Genomic DNA, 19,049 nt, shown 5'->3' on the forward strand with positions numbered 1-19,049 from the left:
TCATTCTTGTAACTTTAATTCTCATTGTCCTGGTTTGATCAAGATAAGATCAGTCCTAAATTGCTTTGGAATATTAGCTGGGTACGATGAATGTATTTTATATTCTCTCAACCGTAACTCATTACAAGGAACTTGCTTGGCATCAATAAGTCACTATCGCTTTTGTGTGTGTACGCGTGTGTGAGAGCGTGTGTGGCTCAATACCCTGCTGCTAGGCTATTTAGTGATAAAATCTGATATAATAAAATATTAATTACAGCTGAAAGGTTGGGTGAGAAATATGAACTCAATTACAGTCCCATATTGTGAACAAAGGGCAGGGTGAAAAAAATCCTTTCGTTATAGAGGGTCGGGATAATAAAAGAACAACTAGAACATTAGACTCAAGCTGAGTGCTCCCTAAAAGGCCACCTGTTATTAATCTTCACATCAGGGACAGAATTTCAGGTAAATTAGGTCAGGATTAAAGATTTTTTTCTGCTGATTTTTTTTTTCAGTCTTAACTAATTTAAGGATTTCTTTATCTGAGCATTTTTTTCTTTGATGTCACTGCAATTTAGTAATTAGAAATTTGTAACAAGCAGAAGGACACAGCAATTATAATTAAAGGCTAGATATCATACACATGGTACAAACGTATCACCTTATACGGTACAAAAATAGATAATAACTAGCAGTCGATTCTACATGTCTTCGATTCAGTCAGATTGGCTGCTTCTCAGCACCAAGCTGTTGCAGATGTGGTCCTACCCTCTTAGAAAGCTACGGATTTTTTTTTACAAAAACCACCAGCAGTGGAATATAAGTTATTTTAAGACTTATTAATAAATATGTTTCTGTTCATCCGTTCAATTTACCTGGATGACTTCAGATGAATTACCAAAGATCTAACAGAATGTGACCAGATTGTAAAGAAGCACAACTGTGAGCCAAAGTTAGTCCAAATCAAATCATATGACCTTGAGATCATGTGTTTAGTAGTGATTCATAAGAACTGAACAATCTTATTTATTATTGCAGGCTAGGATGTGCCATTATATCATAAAATAAGATTTTCACTGTCTAAAGAATTGAATCCTTGAAGGCTTAACTTTTTAACAGTGTTCTCTGCTTCAATGAATTCTGAAACTCTGACAATATATTTTGGTACCAAGCCAGAAAACATATTTTCAATGAATTTACATTTATGATACTTGCAACAATCCAACAACCATTTCAAAGCTTCTTAATCAGCTTTATGTTCTTTGCCTATTTTTTTTTTGAAGAACAAAGGAAAATGGTAAGTTCATAAATACAAGGAGAGAATAATATCTTGGTATACAGCAAGCGAGAAGCTTTTATAAACCAATATTACACCATTTAACCAGTTTTCAGGTTGCCAAGGCCAATTTATAAAACAACTGGAAAGCATGGAAAAAAAAGTAAAGTCTTGTCACAGATTAAAAGAAATTTAAAAAGCGAAACTGTCTAAAATTATTTAGTTTAAAAAAGAATGAAGTTGGAAAGGATCTAAAAGAAATATTTAAAACCAAAACCCATGGCAGAGCTGACTGATCCTTTCTTTTCAATCTGTCATGGAGAAATAAAATATTGATGCACAATGCCATTAAAGTATAGATCAACCAGGAAGAAACAAATGAAATTCTAGGAGTCTGAACAAAGGCAAACCAATATGCAGCTACCTGAGACATCATACAGCCCATCTTAACACAATCAGTGGTAGCATTTCTGAAAGCGTATGCCTGACTCTCTAATGGTCAAGCAAAGCTCTACAGCTTGCAAATCGTAGGTCTGCTTCTGACTAGTACAGAAAAATTCATTACAACACACCTTCAGCTCCAGCAAAGTCCCTGATGATTTGTGAACCATCAGACTCTACCTGGTTACTTCCTGCTACATAAAACAGGATGAAAAGAAGAAACAATCTAGTTACTATTATTGCAGAATTTAAGAAACAATCTAGTTACTATTATTGCAGAATTTGATACAGTGCTATGCCCCAGACTTCACAAAATAGACAGAGAATAGATCTAGCAAGGTCTAAATGACACTAAGTTGGGAGGAGCTGGGCAATCACCAGCTGCATGAAGTTCAACAAAGAGCAAGTGCCAGGTTCTGCACCTAGGACAGGGCAACCCTGGCTGTATGTGCAGACTGGGGGACAAGAGGCTGGAGAGCGGCCCCACAGAAAGGGATCTGGGGGTTCTGGTCGACAGCAAGTTGAACACAAGCCAGCAGTGTGCCCTGGCAGCCAGGAAGGCCAGACACATCCTGGGTAATCAATAGTTGCACAAAGATAAAGCAAAAGAATAATTAAAAAAAAAAAAGAGAGAGAGAAATTAAGTGATTCAGTTTTAAAGAATAGGAAGATTTCCTCACTTCTAAATCCATGCAGAAATGGTAATATATACTATTGCTCAATCTCCAGTATCCATCTCACAATTTATGCTTATTATATAAGATGCTGCATCCAGAGCAGTGGTTTTCACTCTGTTCTCTGCAAATTTCTAGGGATACGCAGTTTGCAAAATATAAGAAAAACAAACATATGGCTTATAGATGTAAAACCACAGTATAAAGATCTATGTATCTACTGCAATATATTTAGGGGTTTACAATTTAAAAAAATAATTTCTGCTACGAAAAATGTATTACAAGTAAGCAATAATCTACTTCAATATTTTCCAGTAAACCATGAACTCCTGCAAACATTGAAATGTAACAATATTCACATGTCTAACTGTATGGAGTTGCATAGCTCTTACTTAAAAATGCAAAATAATACACACATGCAAATTGATGAAGAAGCTTGGATATTACACAGGATCGAAGAATTTGTATTTAGAAGAGCAGATCAGCTAATTGATTTATGATACAAAGTTAAAGCTAAAACAGTAAATCATTCTACATTCCACAAAGCATTGTGCACTGGAAACCTACTACTGAACTGGGCTGGGGAATAAAGCAAATAAATGTATTAAAAAGAGCGGATTTAAAGTAGAGGGAGAATGCTTCAAGGATGCTCTGCAACCTGCTGGCTTATGTGCAGCACAGAAAAAAAATATTTGCTGAGACAGCTAAACGAATACACAAGCCAATTTCAACAGGTTTTTTATTCAAAGCTTGAAAACTGTTTACTGCTCATTAAAGCACTCACAGAGGATATAAAGTTTTTCATCTATTCAACCAGGGGATACAACATGGAGCACTGAGAGACTAGTTCAAACAGCTCTGCTGCGCTGTTTTAAGATGTTGTCTCATTTGTCCATTCTCTCCTTCTACCAGATGCTATGCTTTCATGGGAGACTCAGTGGTAAGCAGCACATGCTTGTGCTTCAGTTGCAACTGAAAAGACCAGTGTTATCACTTAGGCAACCCAAGGCATAGCAGATAAATTTACTCCTGCCAATTCTGCTGTGGGAGAGCAGGACCATAGCAAAAATAACCACAACAAAATTCTCATCTCTCAATGTTATCACCTCTTTCCACAACTTTAATGCAGTGGGTCCTAGTCCAGCAATTCGGAAATGGAGATTACTTTCTGTGTTCATTTTTGTCCTTTCTTCTTCACAAAAAGTCTCGGCAGGGCACTCTAATCAGCAGTGCAGAATGATGCAGGCAGATATAGAAAACCAGCCATTTTTGTAGCATTGTCCCCAGTTTCTCAGGACTTGTGTGGATAAATATGTCTGACCTTCTCTTCTGTGAGTGAAGGTGTAACTCGTCCTTCTCCCTGCACTGGGAATGATTCTGGAAGGATTAGGTGGCATAGAAACCCTGGCAGCATGATACTATATGGCTCTTCCCACAGGAAATTTGGCTGTAGATAAAAGATTCTGCACAGTTTAGGATTAGAACAGATGTTAAATACAGATCAGACTCAGGTCTTGTGCTTCTACTACCCCGTGAGACCAATCCTGAAAACAGTTTCAGCTCTAGATGTGAGAACACAGTTAAATCATTCACCCTCATCTTATTTCCCCACGGCAATTTCTCCCCAAATTCAACATTTTTATAATGCCTTAGACATCTAGCCTACCACTCTCTGAGGCTGTTTTAGGCTGAGGCATTTATACTGCTCCTGACTAAACAGTTGCTGCTTTCAGTTGTACAGCTGAGTAAGTGACTCTAATGTTTCTTTATGTCATTTAATGTAATCCAGTTGAACAGATTAGCTTTTACTTAGCAATGCTTTAGAGTCATGATGCTTGCTGCAAATGCCAGTGGTTTTCTTCCCTGCTTAAATGAACAGTGTAACAGAAAGAAAGTCCTCATGTTAATGTTCAGGAAAATGAATAATCTTTCAGCATCCAGTATGGGAAATGGCAGTGTTTCACTCTGAGAACATCTATAGTTTTTCTTCCTCTTTCCAGGTAGCATTCCTCATTATTCTTTTGTCTCCTTTAATATTACTTAACATTATATAAAAGCATTCACTTGTTTGTACAGAATGCATGATCTAAATGCTTTAGTGCACACAGAATGGTTCAATCAAATTTTATTTATACTAACTGTTAGGAAGTCCCCCAGAGCACTTTGTCCTGTAAACCACAGTACTCCTTCCGTGCATTTATGTATTAGTAACAGAATCTTTTTTAATGCGGTCATTTAGTGTTTGCTAGTGAATAAAAGGCTCATATAAATTTCCTCATAAAAAATAGTACCAGAAGGAAAAAACCTAAGGTCAACTGAAGTATGAAGATGCACCCTTGTAAGAGAATCTATAGAAAAAGCATTTATATAGTACAGGTTAATTCTGTGTTGTAACCTAAATTATATTAAAAAAAAAAAAAAAAAAAGACTTCTGGCTCCCTGACAAAGACAGCTCTGGTATATGTGACCCTCTTGACAAAGCTTGTTGTGCCCTATTGAGGGATGACATATACAGAAAACTCAAAAGGGACTTTGGGAACTATAGTGCCATGTGACCATCCGTCACAAAACACTGCATCATATAATAATTTCTTTAAAATTATTTACCACCACCTTCCTCATGTTTGTATCTGTATCTGTTCCAGAGCTTCAGTTCACCACTGAGTAGAAGCTTTAAATTTGATTCATTTACATGTTTGCTTAGGTGCTCTCTTAACTGAAATTGTTCTTTTTCCTCTCTGAAGTTTATTGCTCTGAAGTTATTTTTGGAAAACAACCGTATCTTCTTTTCATCTATCTGGCTGGCTGAAACAAATCTAGCTCTCAGAGTCCCTCCACATACATGTTTACCAGCTCCGTGATCGTTCATGCCATAAAACTCTGCTGCTGTGGTGCTAGTATATAGATTAGCATTTCTCGGTATATCCGAGCTGTGCACAGCAGTTCACACAAAGTCCTGCCAGTGTCTTCTATAATGTCATTTATAGATTGTCACCTTTGCTGGAAACCCTACCTGCTGTGTGCAGTCTATTTGACTATTCCACAGCCAAGCCATGTTTTGATGACTCACAGTCATACCACAAGCCATCAATACACACTTTCTTCACCGCTGTTATTTCCAAAAATAATCCTCCATCTTACAGCAAGTATCCTTGTTATTAGCTCGTAAATGCAAAACATTGCATTTCATCTTATTTGTGGTAGGTTAATCCTGAAGGCTATTCAGTACTTCCTGTACATCATTCCCATCCAACGCTGTAGGATCTGCTTTTACTGGCAAGTGGTTTTCAGCATGTTACATTGATATTTGATACTTATAAATAGAACATGCAGAACGTTATTGGTCACCTCTCCATCGTTAATTCAACACTTCACAGTACAGCACAATGAATATGTACTTACATCATGGCCGCTGGTTTAGAGCTCTTGTGAGCCACTTAAAAATATATAGTTAATTTAAATTCTATGAAAGAAAAGCAACTGAATACAAAGAACTATGAAAAATTCAAAGCATATGACATGGCTAAAGGATAGAAAGATTGATGTGCAACACTGACAAGGCTTCGGTATCTAGAGGGACCAAGCAACTTCCAACATGACTTTCAAGACTGACCTGAGTGCTTATTTAGTCAAAATGGGTGAACAATCACTAAAAGTGATTTTACACTTTGTACCTGGGATCTCTCACTATGGAATCTGGCACTCAAGAACAAAAACACTGATGAGATTCAAATGCCCATGAAAATACACCTGTAGCTGAGTGATAAAATGTTAAATTGTAAAACGATATTCCACGTTGACATTATGGATACAGGAAGATGGCACATGCCTAATGCACAGAGTGTCAACAGTGAAAGCTTCCAGGACATCAATGGGTTATATGTGTCTGACTATTCCTAACCGTGGCGTTACAGGAATTCTGAATGGGTCACCCAGCACTGGGCTACCGTGATACCTCCCTTCAAAAAATGATTTTGGAGAGCCTCCAGAAAGTACATCCCCACATAATCCTGTTCAATGATTGCTCATGGAAATGTACACATTTCATGTACTCCCTCTTCAATCCTTCCACAGCACACAGTAAAACAAAAATAAATCCCTGGCATACTTCAGTAAATACAGGACAACAGTATCTCTTTCCTGTGTTTTCCAAGAGTGTTCTGGTTGTTCTGTGTTGGAACTCAGGCACGTATAACCTGAGTGCACTTTTTAAACCATGCAATGCAGTAACTTCCAGTGATACTCATCACTCTTTCATTACGGTCCCTAAATTCTTCAGACTTTTTTTAAAACTAAACACTTTTATCTTTCAAGGAAAGTGCCCAGGAAATACACCTGAGTCTCCTACATCCTCATTGAGAAAGAGAAACACGTCTCTTAAATACTCAAGAGTGTTACTGAGAGAGATGAATGTAGGATTCTACCTCTCATGTAGTCTCTTCCAAGTGATCAGTGTGACCATAAGAAAGGAACTGCCTAAACTCACCCAGAAGTAGATGCTTATGTTTAAACACCTTAAAGGCACTCTTTCCAGGGCTTTATAGCATAGGTCTACGTCTGCTTAAGATACAAATCTCTAAGGTCTCTCTGCAGAGATGTGTGGCAGTCATGCCTGCTCTTTCCACAGTGACCCAATGGTCTGAGCAGGGTTCTCAAAAACTACTGACCAGGGTTCAATACCGTGTTCAAACTGAGAGGCTTTCACAATACCACTCCCAACATCCAACCTCCCAGGTTGTGTTACTGTCTCCTCCTACTAAGGTTGGCCAGCATGCAGACAGAACCGTAAGAATCAGAGAAGAAGAAAGAGAGCATTCATGAAGGAATCTGTCTGATCAAATGGAAACTCTCCTTATTTTGTCAAATATTTGTTTTTACTCAATGACCATCTAAAATGAAACATATTAAAAGTCCTGGGAGAAAGGAACAGGATTTCATGTCTTCTGCTTGCACAGGAGGAGCTTTGTGCTCCCACTTAGAGGTCTCTGCTGGTGTTCTGATAACACAGAGAACAGGCTCGCTGACTTGCTAGGATTGAGCTGCCTACAATCCACTTAGGCTATATGCATAACAGGATATTAAGTAGACCAATGGTACACCACCCTCCCTGTTAAACGGTTTGAATGGCTTCCAGAACGGCTTTGGCATCAGCCAGTTATCACTCACTCTCACCAAAATTTCTGGATATGGATCAGGGCCCCTTCCCAACTGGCAGTCTGTAGATGGTCCTTCTGCCTGGGAGCCGAACATGGACTGTTCTTAGCCAGCTGGACTCAGTACCAGAAAACGGTACGGGGCATCCAAAATTCACAAGTAAATATGCTGACCTAAAGTCTGAACTTCAGTAGGCTAAATATGGCCCTTGGAGGTCTGAGTAGATGTTCCTTGGAAAGTGGCTGTGGAAAAAATGACAGCGGTCTGTGTGCACTCAGAGACCGAGCCATTCATTGTAAAAAGTAGATTCAATAAAAACATGTTTTAACAATTCTGACTGAAGTTGGCATTCCGGAGCTAACGAAAATGGTATCGGTTCCAAGAGTTTATTATTCACAAGCTGAATTGCTATGGGACTTCAGCCTTCACCAGGGAGACTGGAAAAACCCAATGGTCCACAGGCTGCTAGTGAGGAAGAGCCTCACTGAACTAGATTGGCATGCTGTCAGAGCGAGAGGTGAGCAACACAGAGAAGACTATCATTAGGAATTAGGCAAATGTATCCTCTCCACTGCACTGCATCCTACTTAAGGCCAGCATGTAGAAGGAAGGAATCATAATACAAATTAAAAAAAAACAAAACAAACAAACAAAAACAACAAAAACCAGAGCATCATAACAGTGCTGCAAATTTTTCAGATGTCATTTTATACCCAAGCCCTTGAGAAAGTATTGGTGAGTTATGAAACTGAAAAATAATCTCTTTGGAGAAACAGAATAATCTATTTTCTCTTTTGTTCTGGAATTGCTCCAGCTAGCTTGCTTTATTTATAATAGATAAATTTCTATTAATCGCATTGCTAAATGACAGATAGTGTTGTGCTGGGTTCTCATTGACACAGGAATCAATGCTCCATTTACCCTGGGACTGTGAGACATCACAGTAAAAGGGCCATGGAAATTTCTGAATAAGTCAGCAGGACATGTGAAACTGCACTGCTCATGCCCAGGCAACATGTACCATAAACTCTAACTCAAGTCACAGTAAAAAGCCAAGGACAAGTTCTACTGCATAACAAAAAAGAATTACAGCGTTTTTACAGCATAAGCAATTATTGTACTGTTCCCTCAATGAAACTGAAATTGACCCTTCTGCTGTAAATAATTATACTTGTTGCTATAAAGAAGTGACAATTATGGGCATCAATAAAACTCCATCCCTGCTGCATCACAGACATCCTCAAAAAAGTTTACTGGCTGCCTTACAGGTTGTAAAACTATGATTTGGAAATACAGTTTGCAGGCAGGTGCTGACCCTACAGCACACAACTCAACTCTTTATGTTTAGAGACCCTTAAACTATAGAAAGGATGCTTGTGACAAGCAAATAAAGGAGCAGACAGTAAGTTCCCTTCATGCTCTTTAAGCCTTGTGGTCTCGCAGTTTGTCAAGAGGCTGTATTTTGGACATGACATTTCAGAACACTAGTGAGTTACTAATGCTTTTTGAACATGTATAGTAACGTTATTTCAACATAACTATTTATATTTATCATAAATCCACCAAACATCATCTAGACTGTTTTATCAGTGAGCTCTCGAAAAGCCAAAGTTCACTTTTCAGTTTATTGAGAAGCTTTCCAAATCTTTCCCATTACTGTATACTTTTGATATTTCTCTCCTCAGCTGTGTCTACATGAGGTTTTCTTTTTTTCTCATTACTGCATTACAACCCTTGTCATGTCACTGGGAATAGAAGGAAATTACAATAACATGCTAGCATTACATAACACGGTAAGTAGGAATTGTGAGTGATCAGAGCTAAAAATACAGGTTTTGTAATGCTTTTACTTGCATTTGTGGTTGCTGTGTTTTTGTCCACACAGATTGCTAACACGTCTCTCATTGTGTAAATCAGCATTCTCCTGTTTCAAAGCTCATTTGTTCACTTATCCTGAATTTATAATAATACTGATGTCTGCCTCCGTAATATATGCACGGGATCCTGCTCTTTTAGGATCCCATCTTTTAGGATCTTTTAGGATCCTGCACCTTTGAGGCCCAGCTCTGTGGTTGCCATGTACTCACAATAACATGAGTGCCCCATGGCCTCTTCAAGGCTATGGAAAATACCCCAAAACATTTGCATTCAGGCTGCTGGAAACCCTGCTTCTTATTGAGTTCTAATGATAGCTGTCGCTGGTCTCCAAACAGCCTGGCTGGCTTGCTAGCTTTTGTACACGAGCAAGCATGCAAAGCTTGCTGGCTTTCTCGATGGCCAGCGAAACCATTTGATCTGCTGATCTGCTGACCAGGCAGGTGCTCTTGTGAAGACCATAGGTTTCAAGGATTAAGGAAGTTAGTGGCTTCTCTAGAAGGCTGGCTGTCAGATTTGTTTCCCCAAAGAAGGCTTCTAACAGGCTGTCTCTCAGACTTCAGATGATCCCATTTCTTCAGATGGAAGTGTCTCAGCTGTATCGCGTGTCCTAGCTGACATGGCACAAGGACTGCAAACTCCTGCTGTCATCCTATTAGAAAGTGAGTAGGCATAGTGACCAAGCAGAGGGGGTGGCAAACACCTATCTGGCTGATTCATAGCACTGGTGATCCTGAAAGAAAGAGATGAGGCCCTAAGATATGCCTTTCTTCCCTGCAATGTGTGTGGCAGGGAGGAGAGCAACCACGACCTCTGCTTCATGTGCAGCGCGCAGTGGCTCTAGTGGGGAACTGCTGTGTTACAAAGGGGTCTTTGCATTTCAAAGGTGACAATCTCAGTTTAATTTACTTCTTCTTACTGCCAGCCAGTGGGTAGGAATTAGGTCTTTCACTGAAGAGCCATTATACTACGAGTGGTGCTGAAATGGCTAAACCACGTGAAGAATGATTTGCTACCTGGGCTCGAGTTGACAGAGGTTTCTTTACACTATGAATCTTAAGATGAATCGTGCTGTTCCCATCCCTGGGACTATATGCAGAAGGCCTTAATTCCAGCTATGACAATGAACCTAGTATTTACAGGGTGCCTTTAAAGGTCTCGCTTAGGCCAATATGAAATTGTTCTAATTGCTCTAATCTCTGTGGAATTTAGACAATTTGAGCACGCCATGAAATGTTTACCCAACTAAGTAGTAGAAAGGAGTGCTTATCGCTTTAGATAACGCGTAGTTTGAAATTTCTAAGGTCGTTTTCAGCTGCACTTCAAAATACCTAATAACTTAATATAGCCTTTTGAGCTGAAATATAATATAAATCACTTCTTCAGGGAAGAGAGATTAAAGGTAAGTTAAGTTTCAAAATCAAGCACTTCAAATAAAGAGATGTTTGACTCATTTTCCCAGTAAGAGCTGTTCCTTTTTTAGGTCACCCCATCTATGTGCTGAAGAAGTTGGGCACACCAATGATAAAGGGGAGGAATTAAAAACAAAAAGACTGCCTTCACTTTAGCACAATCTCAACTCACATGATTCAGTTTATCTGCGTATGGGTTCCTTTGACTGACCTCAGCCTGTGCAAAAAATACTCTGGCATGCAAAATGCCATGTATAGCATCGAGGACGTGGTTAGCTGATTTGATTAGCTCTGTTTGGTTACTTCTTTTACTCCTGGCTGGTAGAAGAAGGTCCCAGGTGTTTGTGGTGTCTATAAGACCAGAAGGAGTGCCTAAATGGGACATTGATTGGAAGAGTTTTACAGGGCAAATCCTGCTCACAGAAGCTCTGCACTGTAAGGTGAGAAAGGTCAAGTGCTATCCACAAAGTCACCAAAGACCAGAAGGCAGAGCAGAGCCTGGATGGCCTTGCCTTGTCTTTTATCCTTCTTGCTCCTTCCCCCAGTGTGCTGTTCCCAGAGGACTTGCTATCACCAGGTGTTTCTGGTATTATCTGGGACGAAATCTTTGGGATATTTACACTTACAGCATTTTAAGGATGTGGCTCTGAATAGCAGGAGGAGGGTGGTATGGTGACAGCATTTTGCTGATTATGCTAGTCAGATAAAAGAAGTGGAAACACTCAACCTTTATCGAGGCAAGACCGAATGGAAATTTATGTGACAAAGAAAACTTGCTTCTGCCGCTGATGCTAAAAGCTTGCAGGAAAACTTTTCCAGAGAAGGTCACAAGAACCTTTTATAATGGAATGCAGCAAACAGTCTAAAGCTCTTCCTAACATAGATGAATACATAAATAACACTAAATGCATGCAGTCATTGAGCATTACATTTTTCATTCCCGTGTATGAGCCAGATCTTTGCAATACATTAACATTCCTTAGTTGAAGCAACTGGAACTGACCAATCTATGGACCTGCAGAAGATCTGGCCACAGGATCTTTCAAACTTTAGGCTAATTTGCACTGGAGAAGTGAAAGGTAGAAATGATATTGCCATGGAAGTGTGAGTACCTCAACATATGTTCAATAGCCCTTATATAAAAATATTCACAGTTGTATGATTTTTATGCAAATTATTTAGAATTTTACTGACTCATATACACGTACCTCTGGAAGAAAAAATCCGCAATTACATATATATTATGCAATTTCCAAAGAGACATCGTATTAAATTAAATAAAAAAAAAAGCCTTGCAAATTAAAATCATTCTAGAAATCAGAATAGCTTGGCCAACTGTTAAGTAAATACATATATTCATCATTACTGAATGCACTACTGCTTTAAACATACATAATTCCAAAATAATCTCCTTGAAATAAACACAGCAACTGCCATAAGACCTGAAATTGAAGACAAAGCAAGCAGTATTTGTTGTATTAAAACTCTGACAAAATAGATTTTAATCATGTCCAGTCTTACAAAGTCTAAAACAACCTGGAATGCCATTTGGCCTTCATGATTAATGTGTACTTTGTCATTGTAAACAGAGCTTCCTGAACATTTCTATAAAGTCTGTTTTTTGAAGCAACATTTAAACAAGCAGCATTGCCCTTTCTCTCCTTTTATGTTGTGGTGGTTGTGAGAGGATTCTAAATAAGTTAGGAGATATCAGGATTTTTCATATTTCATTAAAGAATTTAATCACAGGAAAGAAAAATAGAAAAAAAAAAAAAAGCTGCAATACCAAGTGACCTCAGGTATTAGCTTCATTGCCTTGAATGGCAGAATTTGTGCACTCCTTATCCATCTCAGGAATTAAAGAATTTTATGTGACATGGCTGACGTGCTGATCAATAAAACAACAACAATCATTTACACTGCAAGTTTAGTGCAGTTTCAAAAACCTGCATTAACCAAGCTGGTGCTTGTAGCAGAATCAATACACAAGGCATCATTCTTAGTGATGTGCATAAATGAAGTATGACTAAACTTTTAACACCCGATGAATATAGATTAAGATGATAACATCCATATGCAGAATGTGTTCTGCAAGCTATGCAATGACAATATACTTGAGAGTCTAATGCACAATAAAATGTTAAAAGTATTGAGAAATTCCTACTTTAGTTTTCATTCTCTGCTTCACGAATTATTTACATTAAGAGTTTGCAGTCAGCTTTCATTTAAGACCTGTTGCAAAGGACCTCAGCAAATTTGCTGCTGTGTTCATCTGTTTCTGTCAATTCTAAATCTTCGTGTTACTTTAAATCCCTCTTCTTATTTTCTTAACCACTCATCCCCTTATTTGGTGTACTTTAATCTCCTAATAGCTTCTTTCTGTTGTCAGTGAAGCTTCTGATGTGTCACTACTGCTATAGGAGTCAATCATCTTTAGTTCACGATGCAGTTTGAAGGAATTAAACTGTTTTTTATTTATGGTCCTATATGTTTGTGTTTAAAGCAAAACGAGTCTAAACAGTATTATTTTGATCCAGATGCCTGAATGCAGAAAGACTATACCACGTTTTAGGAGGTAAAGGAAGACAAATATCAAATCGTTCTGTTTATAATCTTATTTGCTAAATCAAACAGTTTCACTGTATCTGTTTTAATTGCTTTCTGTTCTTTTTCTCAGCGTGTTCAGACTTCCTGAAAGTGTTATATTTTCCTTTTAAAAAGTTGTCTGAATGACCAACAGTATGACATTTCCTAAATTCAGACATACATACATTCACCTATGCAAACATGTAATATATAGTGCAATGATGAATATTGCATAATACAAAAAAAAATTTTAAATGGAATATTCTGATGAAATGCTTCAAAAATGTTATTTTATGTATATATAACAGATCTGTATTTCCCACGCTAACAGAAATTACCAAAACCTCAGCAGCAGGATGGAAATAACTGATAATCATTCACTACAGCTGGAAACATTTCCCAATAGTAACAACAGGATTGACCATTACTGAGGCTCCATGGTTAGTCAAAAGGAAAAGCATCTTAAACCTCTGAAAAAAATGTATGTCACTCATCTGTATTTTCTTCTCTTCAGAGTATTAAGCTCATTATTTGTTATCATTCAAAATAATCTAATCCTCTGTTTTCTTCACTGAAAAGCAGGCATCTTTTACTACAATAGGTGTGAAACTGTGATATAAACCACTGCAAATTGGAAATTCATTAGCAGACACTATGTAACACTGAAGAACCTACGCTACTGGTTTTCTCTTTTTTTGTCCCCTACTTCTGCTTTCATGGTCAATTAAAAGTAAATACTTCATGAATGTTACAGTACATATTTTTTAAATTGGCTAACTTACTAAGAGCTGATTATCTTAAATCTGTGAAGTAAACAAGAAGAGAGAATATTACAGACAGTAGCTCAGCATAGAAAATGTGATATGCCCTTGAACTTATAACACTGCAGTAAGCAATTACCTTAAAGAAGCCACCCACACAACAGAACTATGGCTTTGTTCCTTATCTTCAAAGAACAAGCCACTTGCATCTGGATCAAATCCTTTAAACAATACACGAACACTCAACATCAAAGCACTTTCATTTTCTTCAGTTATTTAATTTAATTAGAGCTAATACAGACATGAATTTAGACACTGATTGCTGTGTAGAAAATCCCCAGAATACATGTTCAAGAAATTAATCAATTTGGTTTTAATTTTATAAAGATTTTTCCCCCAGTACCTGACAGGAGCGCCTCTGCTCTGTGCAGGTTTCAGCAAGACTGTCACAGTGCTGTCAGTTTGATTCAAAGGTGTTTCGAGTTCATATGGTGGCATAGAGGGTGCTAGAATAAGAAAAGAAAAGAGGCAAAAATAATCATTAGTCCTGTATTTCTTCTTTCAGGAGCTGTATCTTCATTTGAATATTTAATTCTAAAGACTCCTGCAAATATAAAGACAATATTATAGGTCTAACGTGCTTTCAGTTACAAATATGAGACAACTTTTAAACAACTTCAGTGAAGAAATTAAAGAAATCCTAGCTCACTGTCAATTCCAAGATAGCCAACAGTTCCTAATAAGGATAAGTTTTCACAAAGTACTGAAAGTCCCTGACTTGGAAATGAAAATTTAAATTATTTCAAGAAGAGCATCTGCAAATGTGCATGCCAGAGTGGCTATAGCTTTTGAAACTGTGAGCCCAGCTTCCTCAGTGTGTTTGTGGTATTAGGCTACGCTCTCAGAACTTGTCATTTCTGCAATTTTAAGTAGTGCTGTAGCTGTCACAGGCCTATTGTCCACCAAAGGAATCATTTACAATAATCAAAAAGGATTATCACCATGAGAACTTATCATAGTTTGAAGCCACACTTAATGGCACTTTTGCAAACTGTGTCTTCATTAAGGAATTACAGCTGTGATTAAAATAAATGATGCCTCAGTTATTGTCTTTTACTGTTGTTACTTTTTTCAATGCTATCACCTACTTGCATTTTTATCATTATATTGAATGGAAGGCTGCTCAGTTAATTGCTTGTTTAGCAGTTTGTTGTATCCTTATTATCCCCTTATTAATGATGATACACAATTAATAGATTTAAAGGCTACTGAAGCACAAAGTGATCATTGCAATAACCTTTTTTTGACCACAGGAATAATGCAGGACAATGAACTTCCCTAAATTAATTCCTGCTTGAGCAGAAAATATATTTTTGATGAGAGAAGATCTTTTCTTTAGTTCTGGGTTCTCCCAATGGCTAATTATACTCATTGTTGAACATGAAAATTTATTTGGCATTTGAATTCATTTAGCTTCATCTCCAGATGCTGGACACTTTGTGTACCACAGTGATTTAGTTACTCAGAGTACGTTGTACTCTGCATACAGACAGTATCATAGAATCATAGAAAAGTTTGGGTTGGAAGGGATCCTAAAGACCACCCAGTTCCAACCCCCCCTGCCATGAGCAGGGACACCTCCCACCAGACCAGGTTGCCCAAAGCCCCATCCAGCCTGGCCTTGAGCACCTACAGGGATGGGGCACCCACAGCTTCTCTGGGCAACCTCTGCCAGTGCCTCACCACCTTTGAGTGAAGAATTTCTTCCTTATATCTAATCTAAACATACCCTCTTTTAGTTTAAAACCTTTACCCTGTGTCCAGTCGCTACAGTCCCTGATAATGATTCCCTCTCCAGCTTTCTTGGAGGTCCCGTTTAGGTGCTGCAAGGCCGCAATAATGTCACCCTGGAGCCTTCTCTTCTCCAGACTGAACACCAATTCCCTCAGCCTCTCTTCATGGGAGAGGTGCTCCAGCCCTCTGATCATCCTTGTGGCTCTCCTCTGGACTTTCTCCAACAGGTCCATGTCCTTCTTGTGTTGGGGGCCCCAGAGCTGCATGCAGCACTCCAGGTGGGGTCTCAGAAGAGCAGAGTAGAGGAGGAGAAGCATCTCCCTTGACTTGTTAGCTAGTTGTATCAATTCTTAAGCTCTTCTAGCAGATTAAATAGCTCCAGCAACGTGAGTCTCTCTCTTTAAAGTGTATATTCCCATCCTTTGCACCTCCCCACTATTACCTGCACCTACTTGAAAGATGTATATAAACTTCTCTTGCCTTTATCCTTATTTCCCTATACATCTACGTAAGGATTGCATGAATGTTTTTGTCCACAGCTCTTCAGTCTGCTGTGAAACCACTAACATCGTCATCGTTTTTCATTGATATTCATCAGCCTAGGCTATGAGCTGTGGTTGTATGAGTCCCACCTTTGACTCTTGGCTACTTCTTCCCTCCACGGATACTTGGGCAACATCTATTCTTTTCCTTTTTTTCTGTCTAGGTTAGTATTCTTCCTCTTCCACATTGTGCACAAATGAAGAAGGGGCTTATTAATAGAGAAAGAAGGAGATATTCTTCCTGTTTGCATTTTTTTTGCAACTGCTCACCCTGGTCTTCAGCAGCAGAAATGTCAGACCCGGTAAAAGGTAAAGATTTTAGAGGCTATGTATCTGTGGTGGGCCACACTGAGTTGATGCACGCACAGGCAAGACTCTTTAAGCTCAGAGAGCCTGAATCTATTTAGTGAGGATGGCATCTCAAGCTGCTCAGCTCTGTCAAGTTTCCACAGTTTGTGTGCAAATTGTAACATTTATAGTTTGCTCAAATCTGGAAAGATTTTCAGAGTGATGGCTCAGATTAATGTCTGTCTTCTCGCTAAATATTCAAACCCCTGTTTGAAAACACTTCAGTAATGTGTTGGTCACAATAACTTTTCAGTATGTCAGCCATGTTCCTGAAATGGATGAAATTCTTCTGGGTGAGAAAAGCAGCATAAAAAAATTTCAGCCTGTCTTTTCATGAAGTTATATGCAACAGAAAACAGTGTCTTCCAATACAGTGCCCATCAATTTTGATAGAAGGCATGGCTACTAGCTCTGCTTTTAGTAATGCTTATTTACATAGAGATCATTTCATCCATCAATGCCAATCACACAACTGTAGAATGAAACATGGCAACTATTTACAGTACAGAATAGTACTACTCATCAACTTAAGACAGGAAATTAAGACTAGGAAAATGCAGTCTAGAGCCAGACAAATTAAAATGACTCAAGTTGCAATGACTCAATTTAGAAATTGGTCAGAATGTACTGTTGCCTCCTCATATGTTCTAAAAAGGTTCTGTGAAACTTTTTATCCATAAATGTTCAGCATTTTCATTTCACATCTCTTCAAAACGGAGAACAGAGGCCACATCCAGAGCCTCAAAGCCTCATAGGTGAGACAATGACAATACAGGCCTATAGCACTGCAAAAAGGACACCATACTCAATAGCCAAAATTTCAGTTGTGATTTTTCAAGGATACTAAGAAATGCATGTATTCTGCTTCTATTTAAAATTCATCAAGAGACTGGCCTTAACTACCCAAGGACAAGTCTTAAGCATCCCTGTTAGCACAGTAACTAACATGAAGTAATGAGAGAGTGGGGTGCAGGCAAGACAGCTTGCAGAACCTCACCAGATGGTTGCTTGGAGGTTTGTCTCATTTCAAGCATGTCCATTCACACTAATGAGTTTCAGTTGGGGACAAACCAAATTTAGAAAAGAACGACAATTTAAACCACAGCACTGCTCCCAAATGCCCAGACTCTCCTCTATCCTCATCACACTCCCCCTGTCCTCATTCTAATAAGGCCTGATTCTGCCATCCTAACTCATATCAAGTCTTCTTATGTCAGAATTTACTTTCTGACAGAAAATGGTTTTGCTCAGTGTGAGAAAAGTGATGGAGAATGAGCCCCATCTTTACTAACCAGTGTTTATGCACTCTTCTAAGAATAATTTTCTAATTTGAAAACTATCACCTGCTATCTTTTCTTTTTTTTCTCTACAGTCTACAGTCAATAATTCCCACCTGACATTAACTGTCCTTTCCTATAATAAAAAGTAATTGCCCCGATTAACAGTTATTTTTAATTCCAATGAGGACAGAAAACGACTGATTGGGAAAAGTATACAGAAAGAGAGTAAAAAGAAAGAAGATTTTGTATCCAAATGCTTTCCCTTATCCTTTCTGAAAAGCAAATTTGACCACAAATAGATCAGGCAATTTTCTTTAAACATTACCAAAGAGCCATAGTTCAACTGTCAGTTTAATTCCCAAGAAGACTGTAGAGAAGTTAAGAGGAAAGGGATTTCAACTGTAACTTTGCAAAACATTTTGTCATCAATTACATAAGCATTTTAGAGTATGTAATGGTATTGCAACCCATCAGCTAGAGAAATAAAGTGTTCCTCTGCCTCTGGGAGGGCTTTAAAATATTGTTCATGGATCTGCAGAAGTGACAGAGTCATGCTGCTCGTGTCTGAAAACCACTACTCCTGATGTTCTTGTCTAATACAGTTTCATATCCACTTCAGTCCACACGCCTGCTAGGACGTATGCTGGCTGGCAGTCAGCTGCACTTTCTAAGAGAGCGTTAGACATACAGTATTTCTGTTCTACTCTCAATTGTTCATGGCTCATTAAAGAGATTTTCCAGCACTGTTACTGTGCTAATTTAGAATCGTGTCAAGGCTGAATAAGCTCTGAATGGAACCCTCATCCTCATGTCCCCAAAAACCCTACGCTAAACGTTGCAATAGGAACTGGCACTGACTGTAGGCACATAATTCATAGGGTATCTTGGGTGGTAAGTTACAGCTGTGAATAGGAATTTCAAAGT

General features: G+C 38.4%; 1 protein-coding gene across 10 annotated transcripts in view; it reads right to left on the reverse strand.

Annotated features, from left to right (window-relative positions):
• The window catches only part of PTPRM (protein tyrosine phosphatase receptor type M), a 465,329-nt gene that overhangs the window by 191,348 nt on the left and 254,932 nt on the right, over positions 1 to 19,049 (reverse strand). For all 10 annotated transcript variants that reach the window (XM_032181299.1, XM_032181298.1, XM_032181296.1 and 7 more), the window contains exon 11: positions 14,565 to 14,667. In XM_032181299.1, coding sequence (XP_032037190.1) covers positions 14,565 to 14,667 — 103 coding nt within the window. The remainder of the gene's footprint in view (positions 1 to 14,564; positions 14,668 to 19,049) is intronic.

Source organism: Aythya fuligula, chromosome 2, assembly GCF_009819795.1.
Source record: "Aythya fuligula isolate bAytFul2 chromosome 2, bAytFul2.pri, whole genome shotgun sequence".
In the NCBI taxonomy this organism is placed as follows: Eukaryota; Metazoa; Chordata; class Aves; order Anseriformes; family Anatidae; genus Aythya; species Aythya fuligula.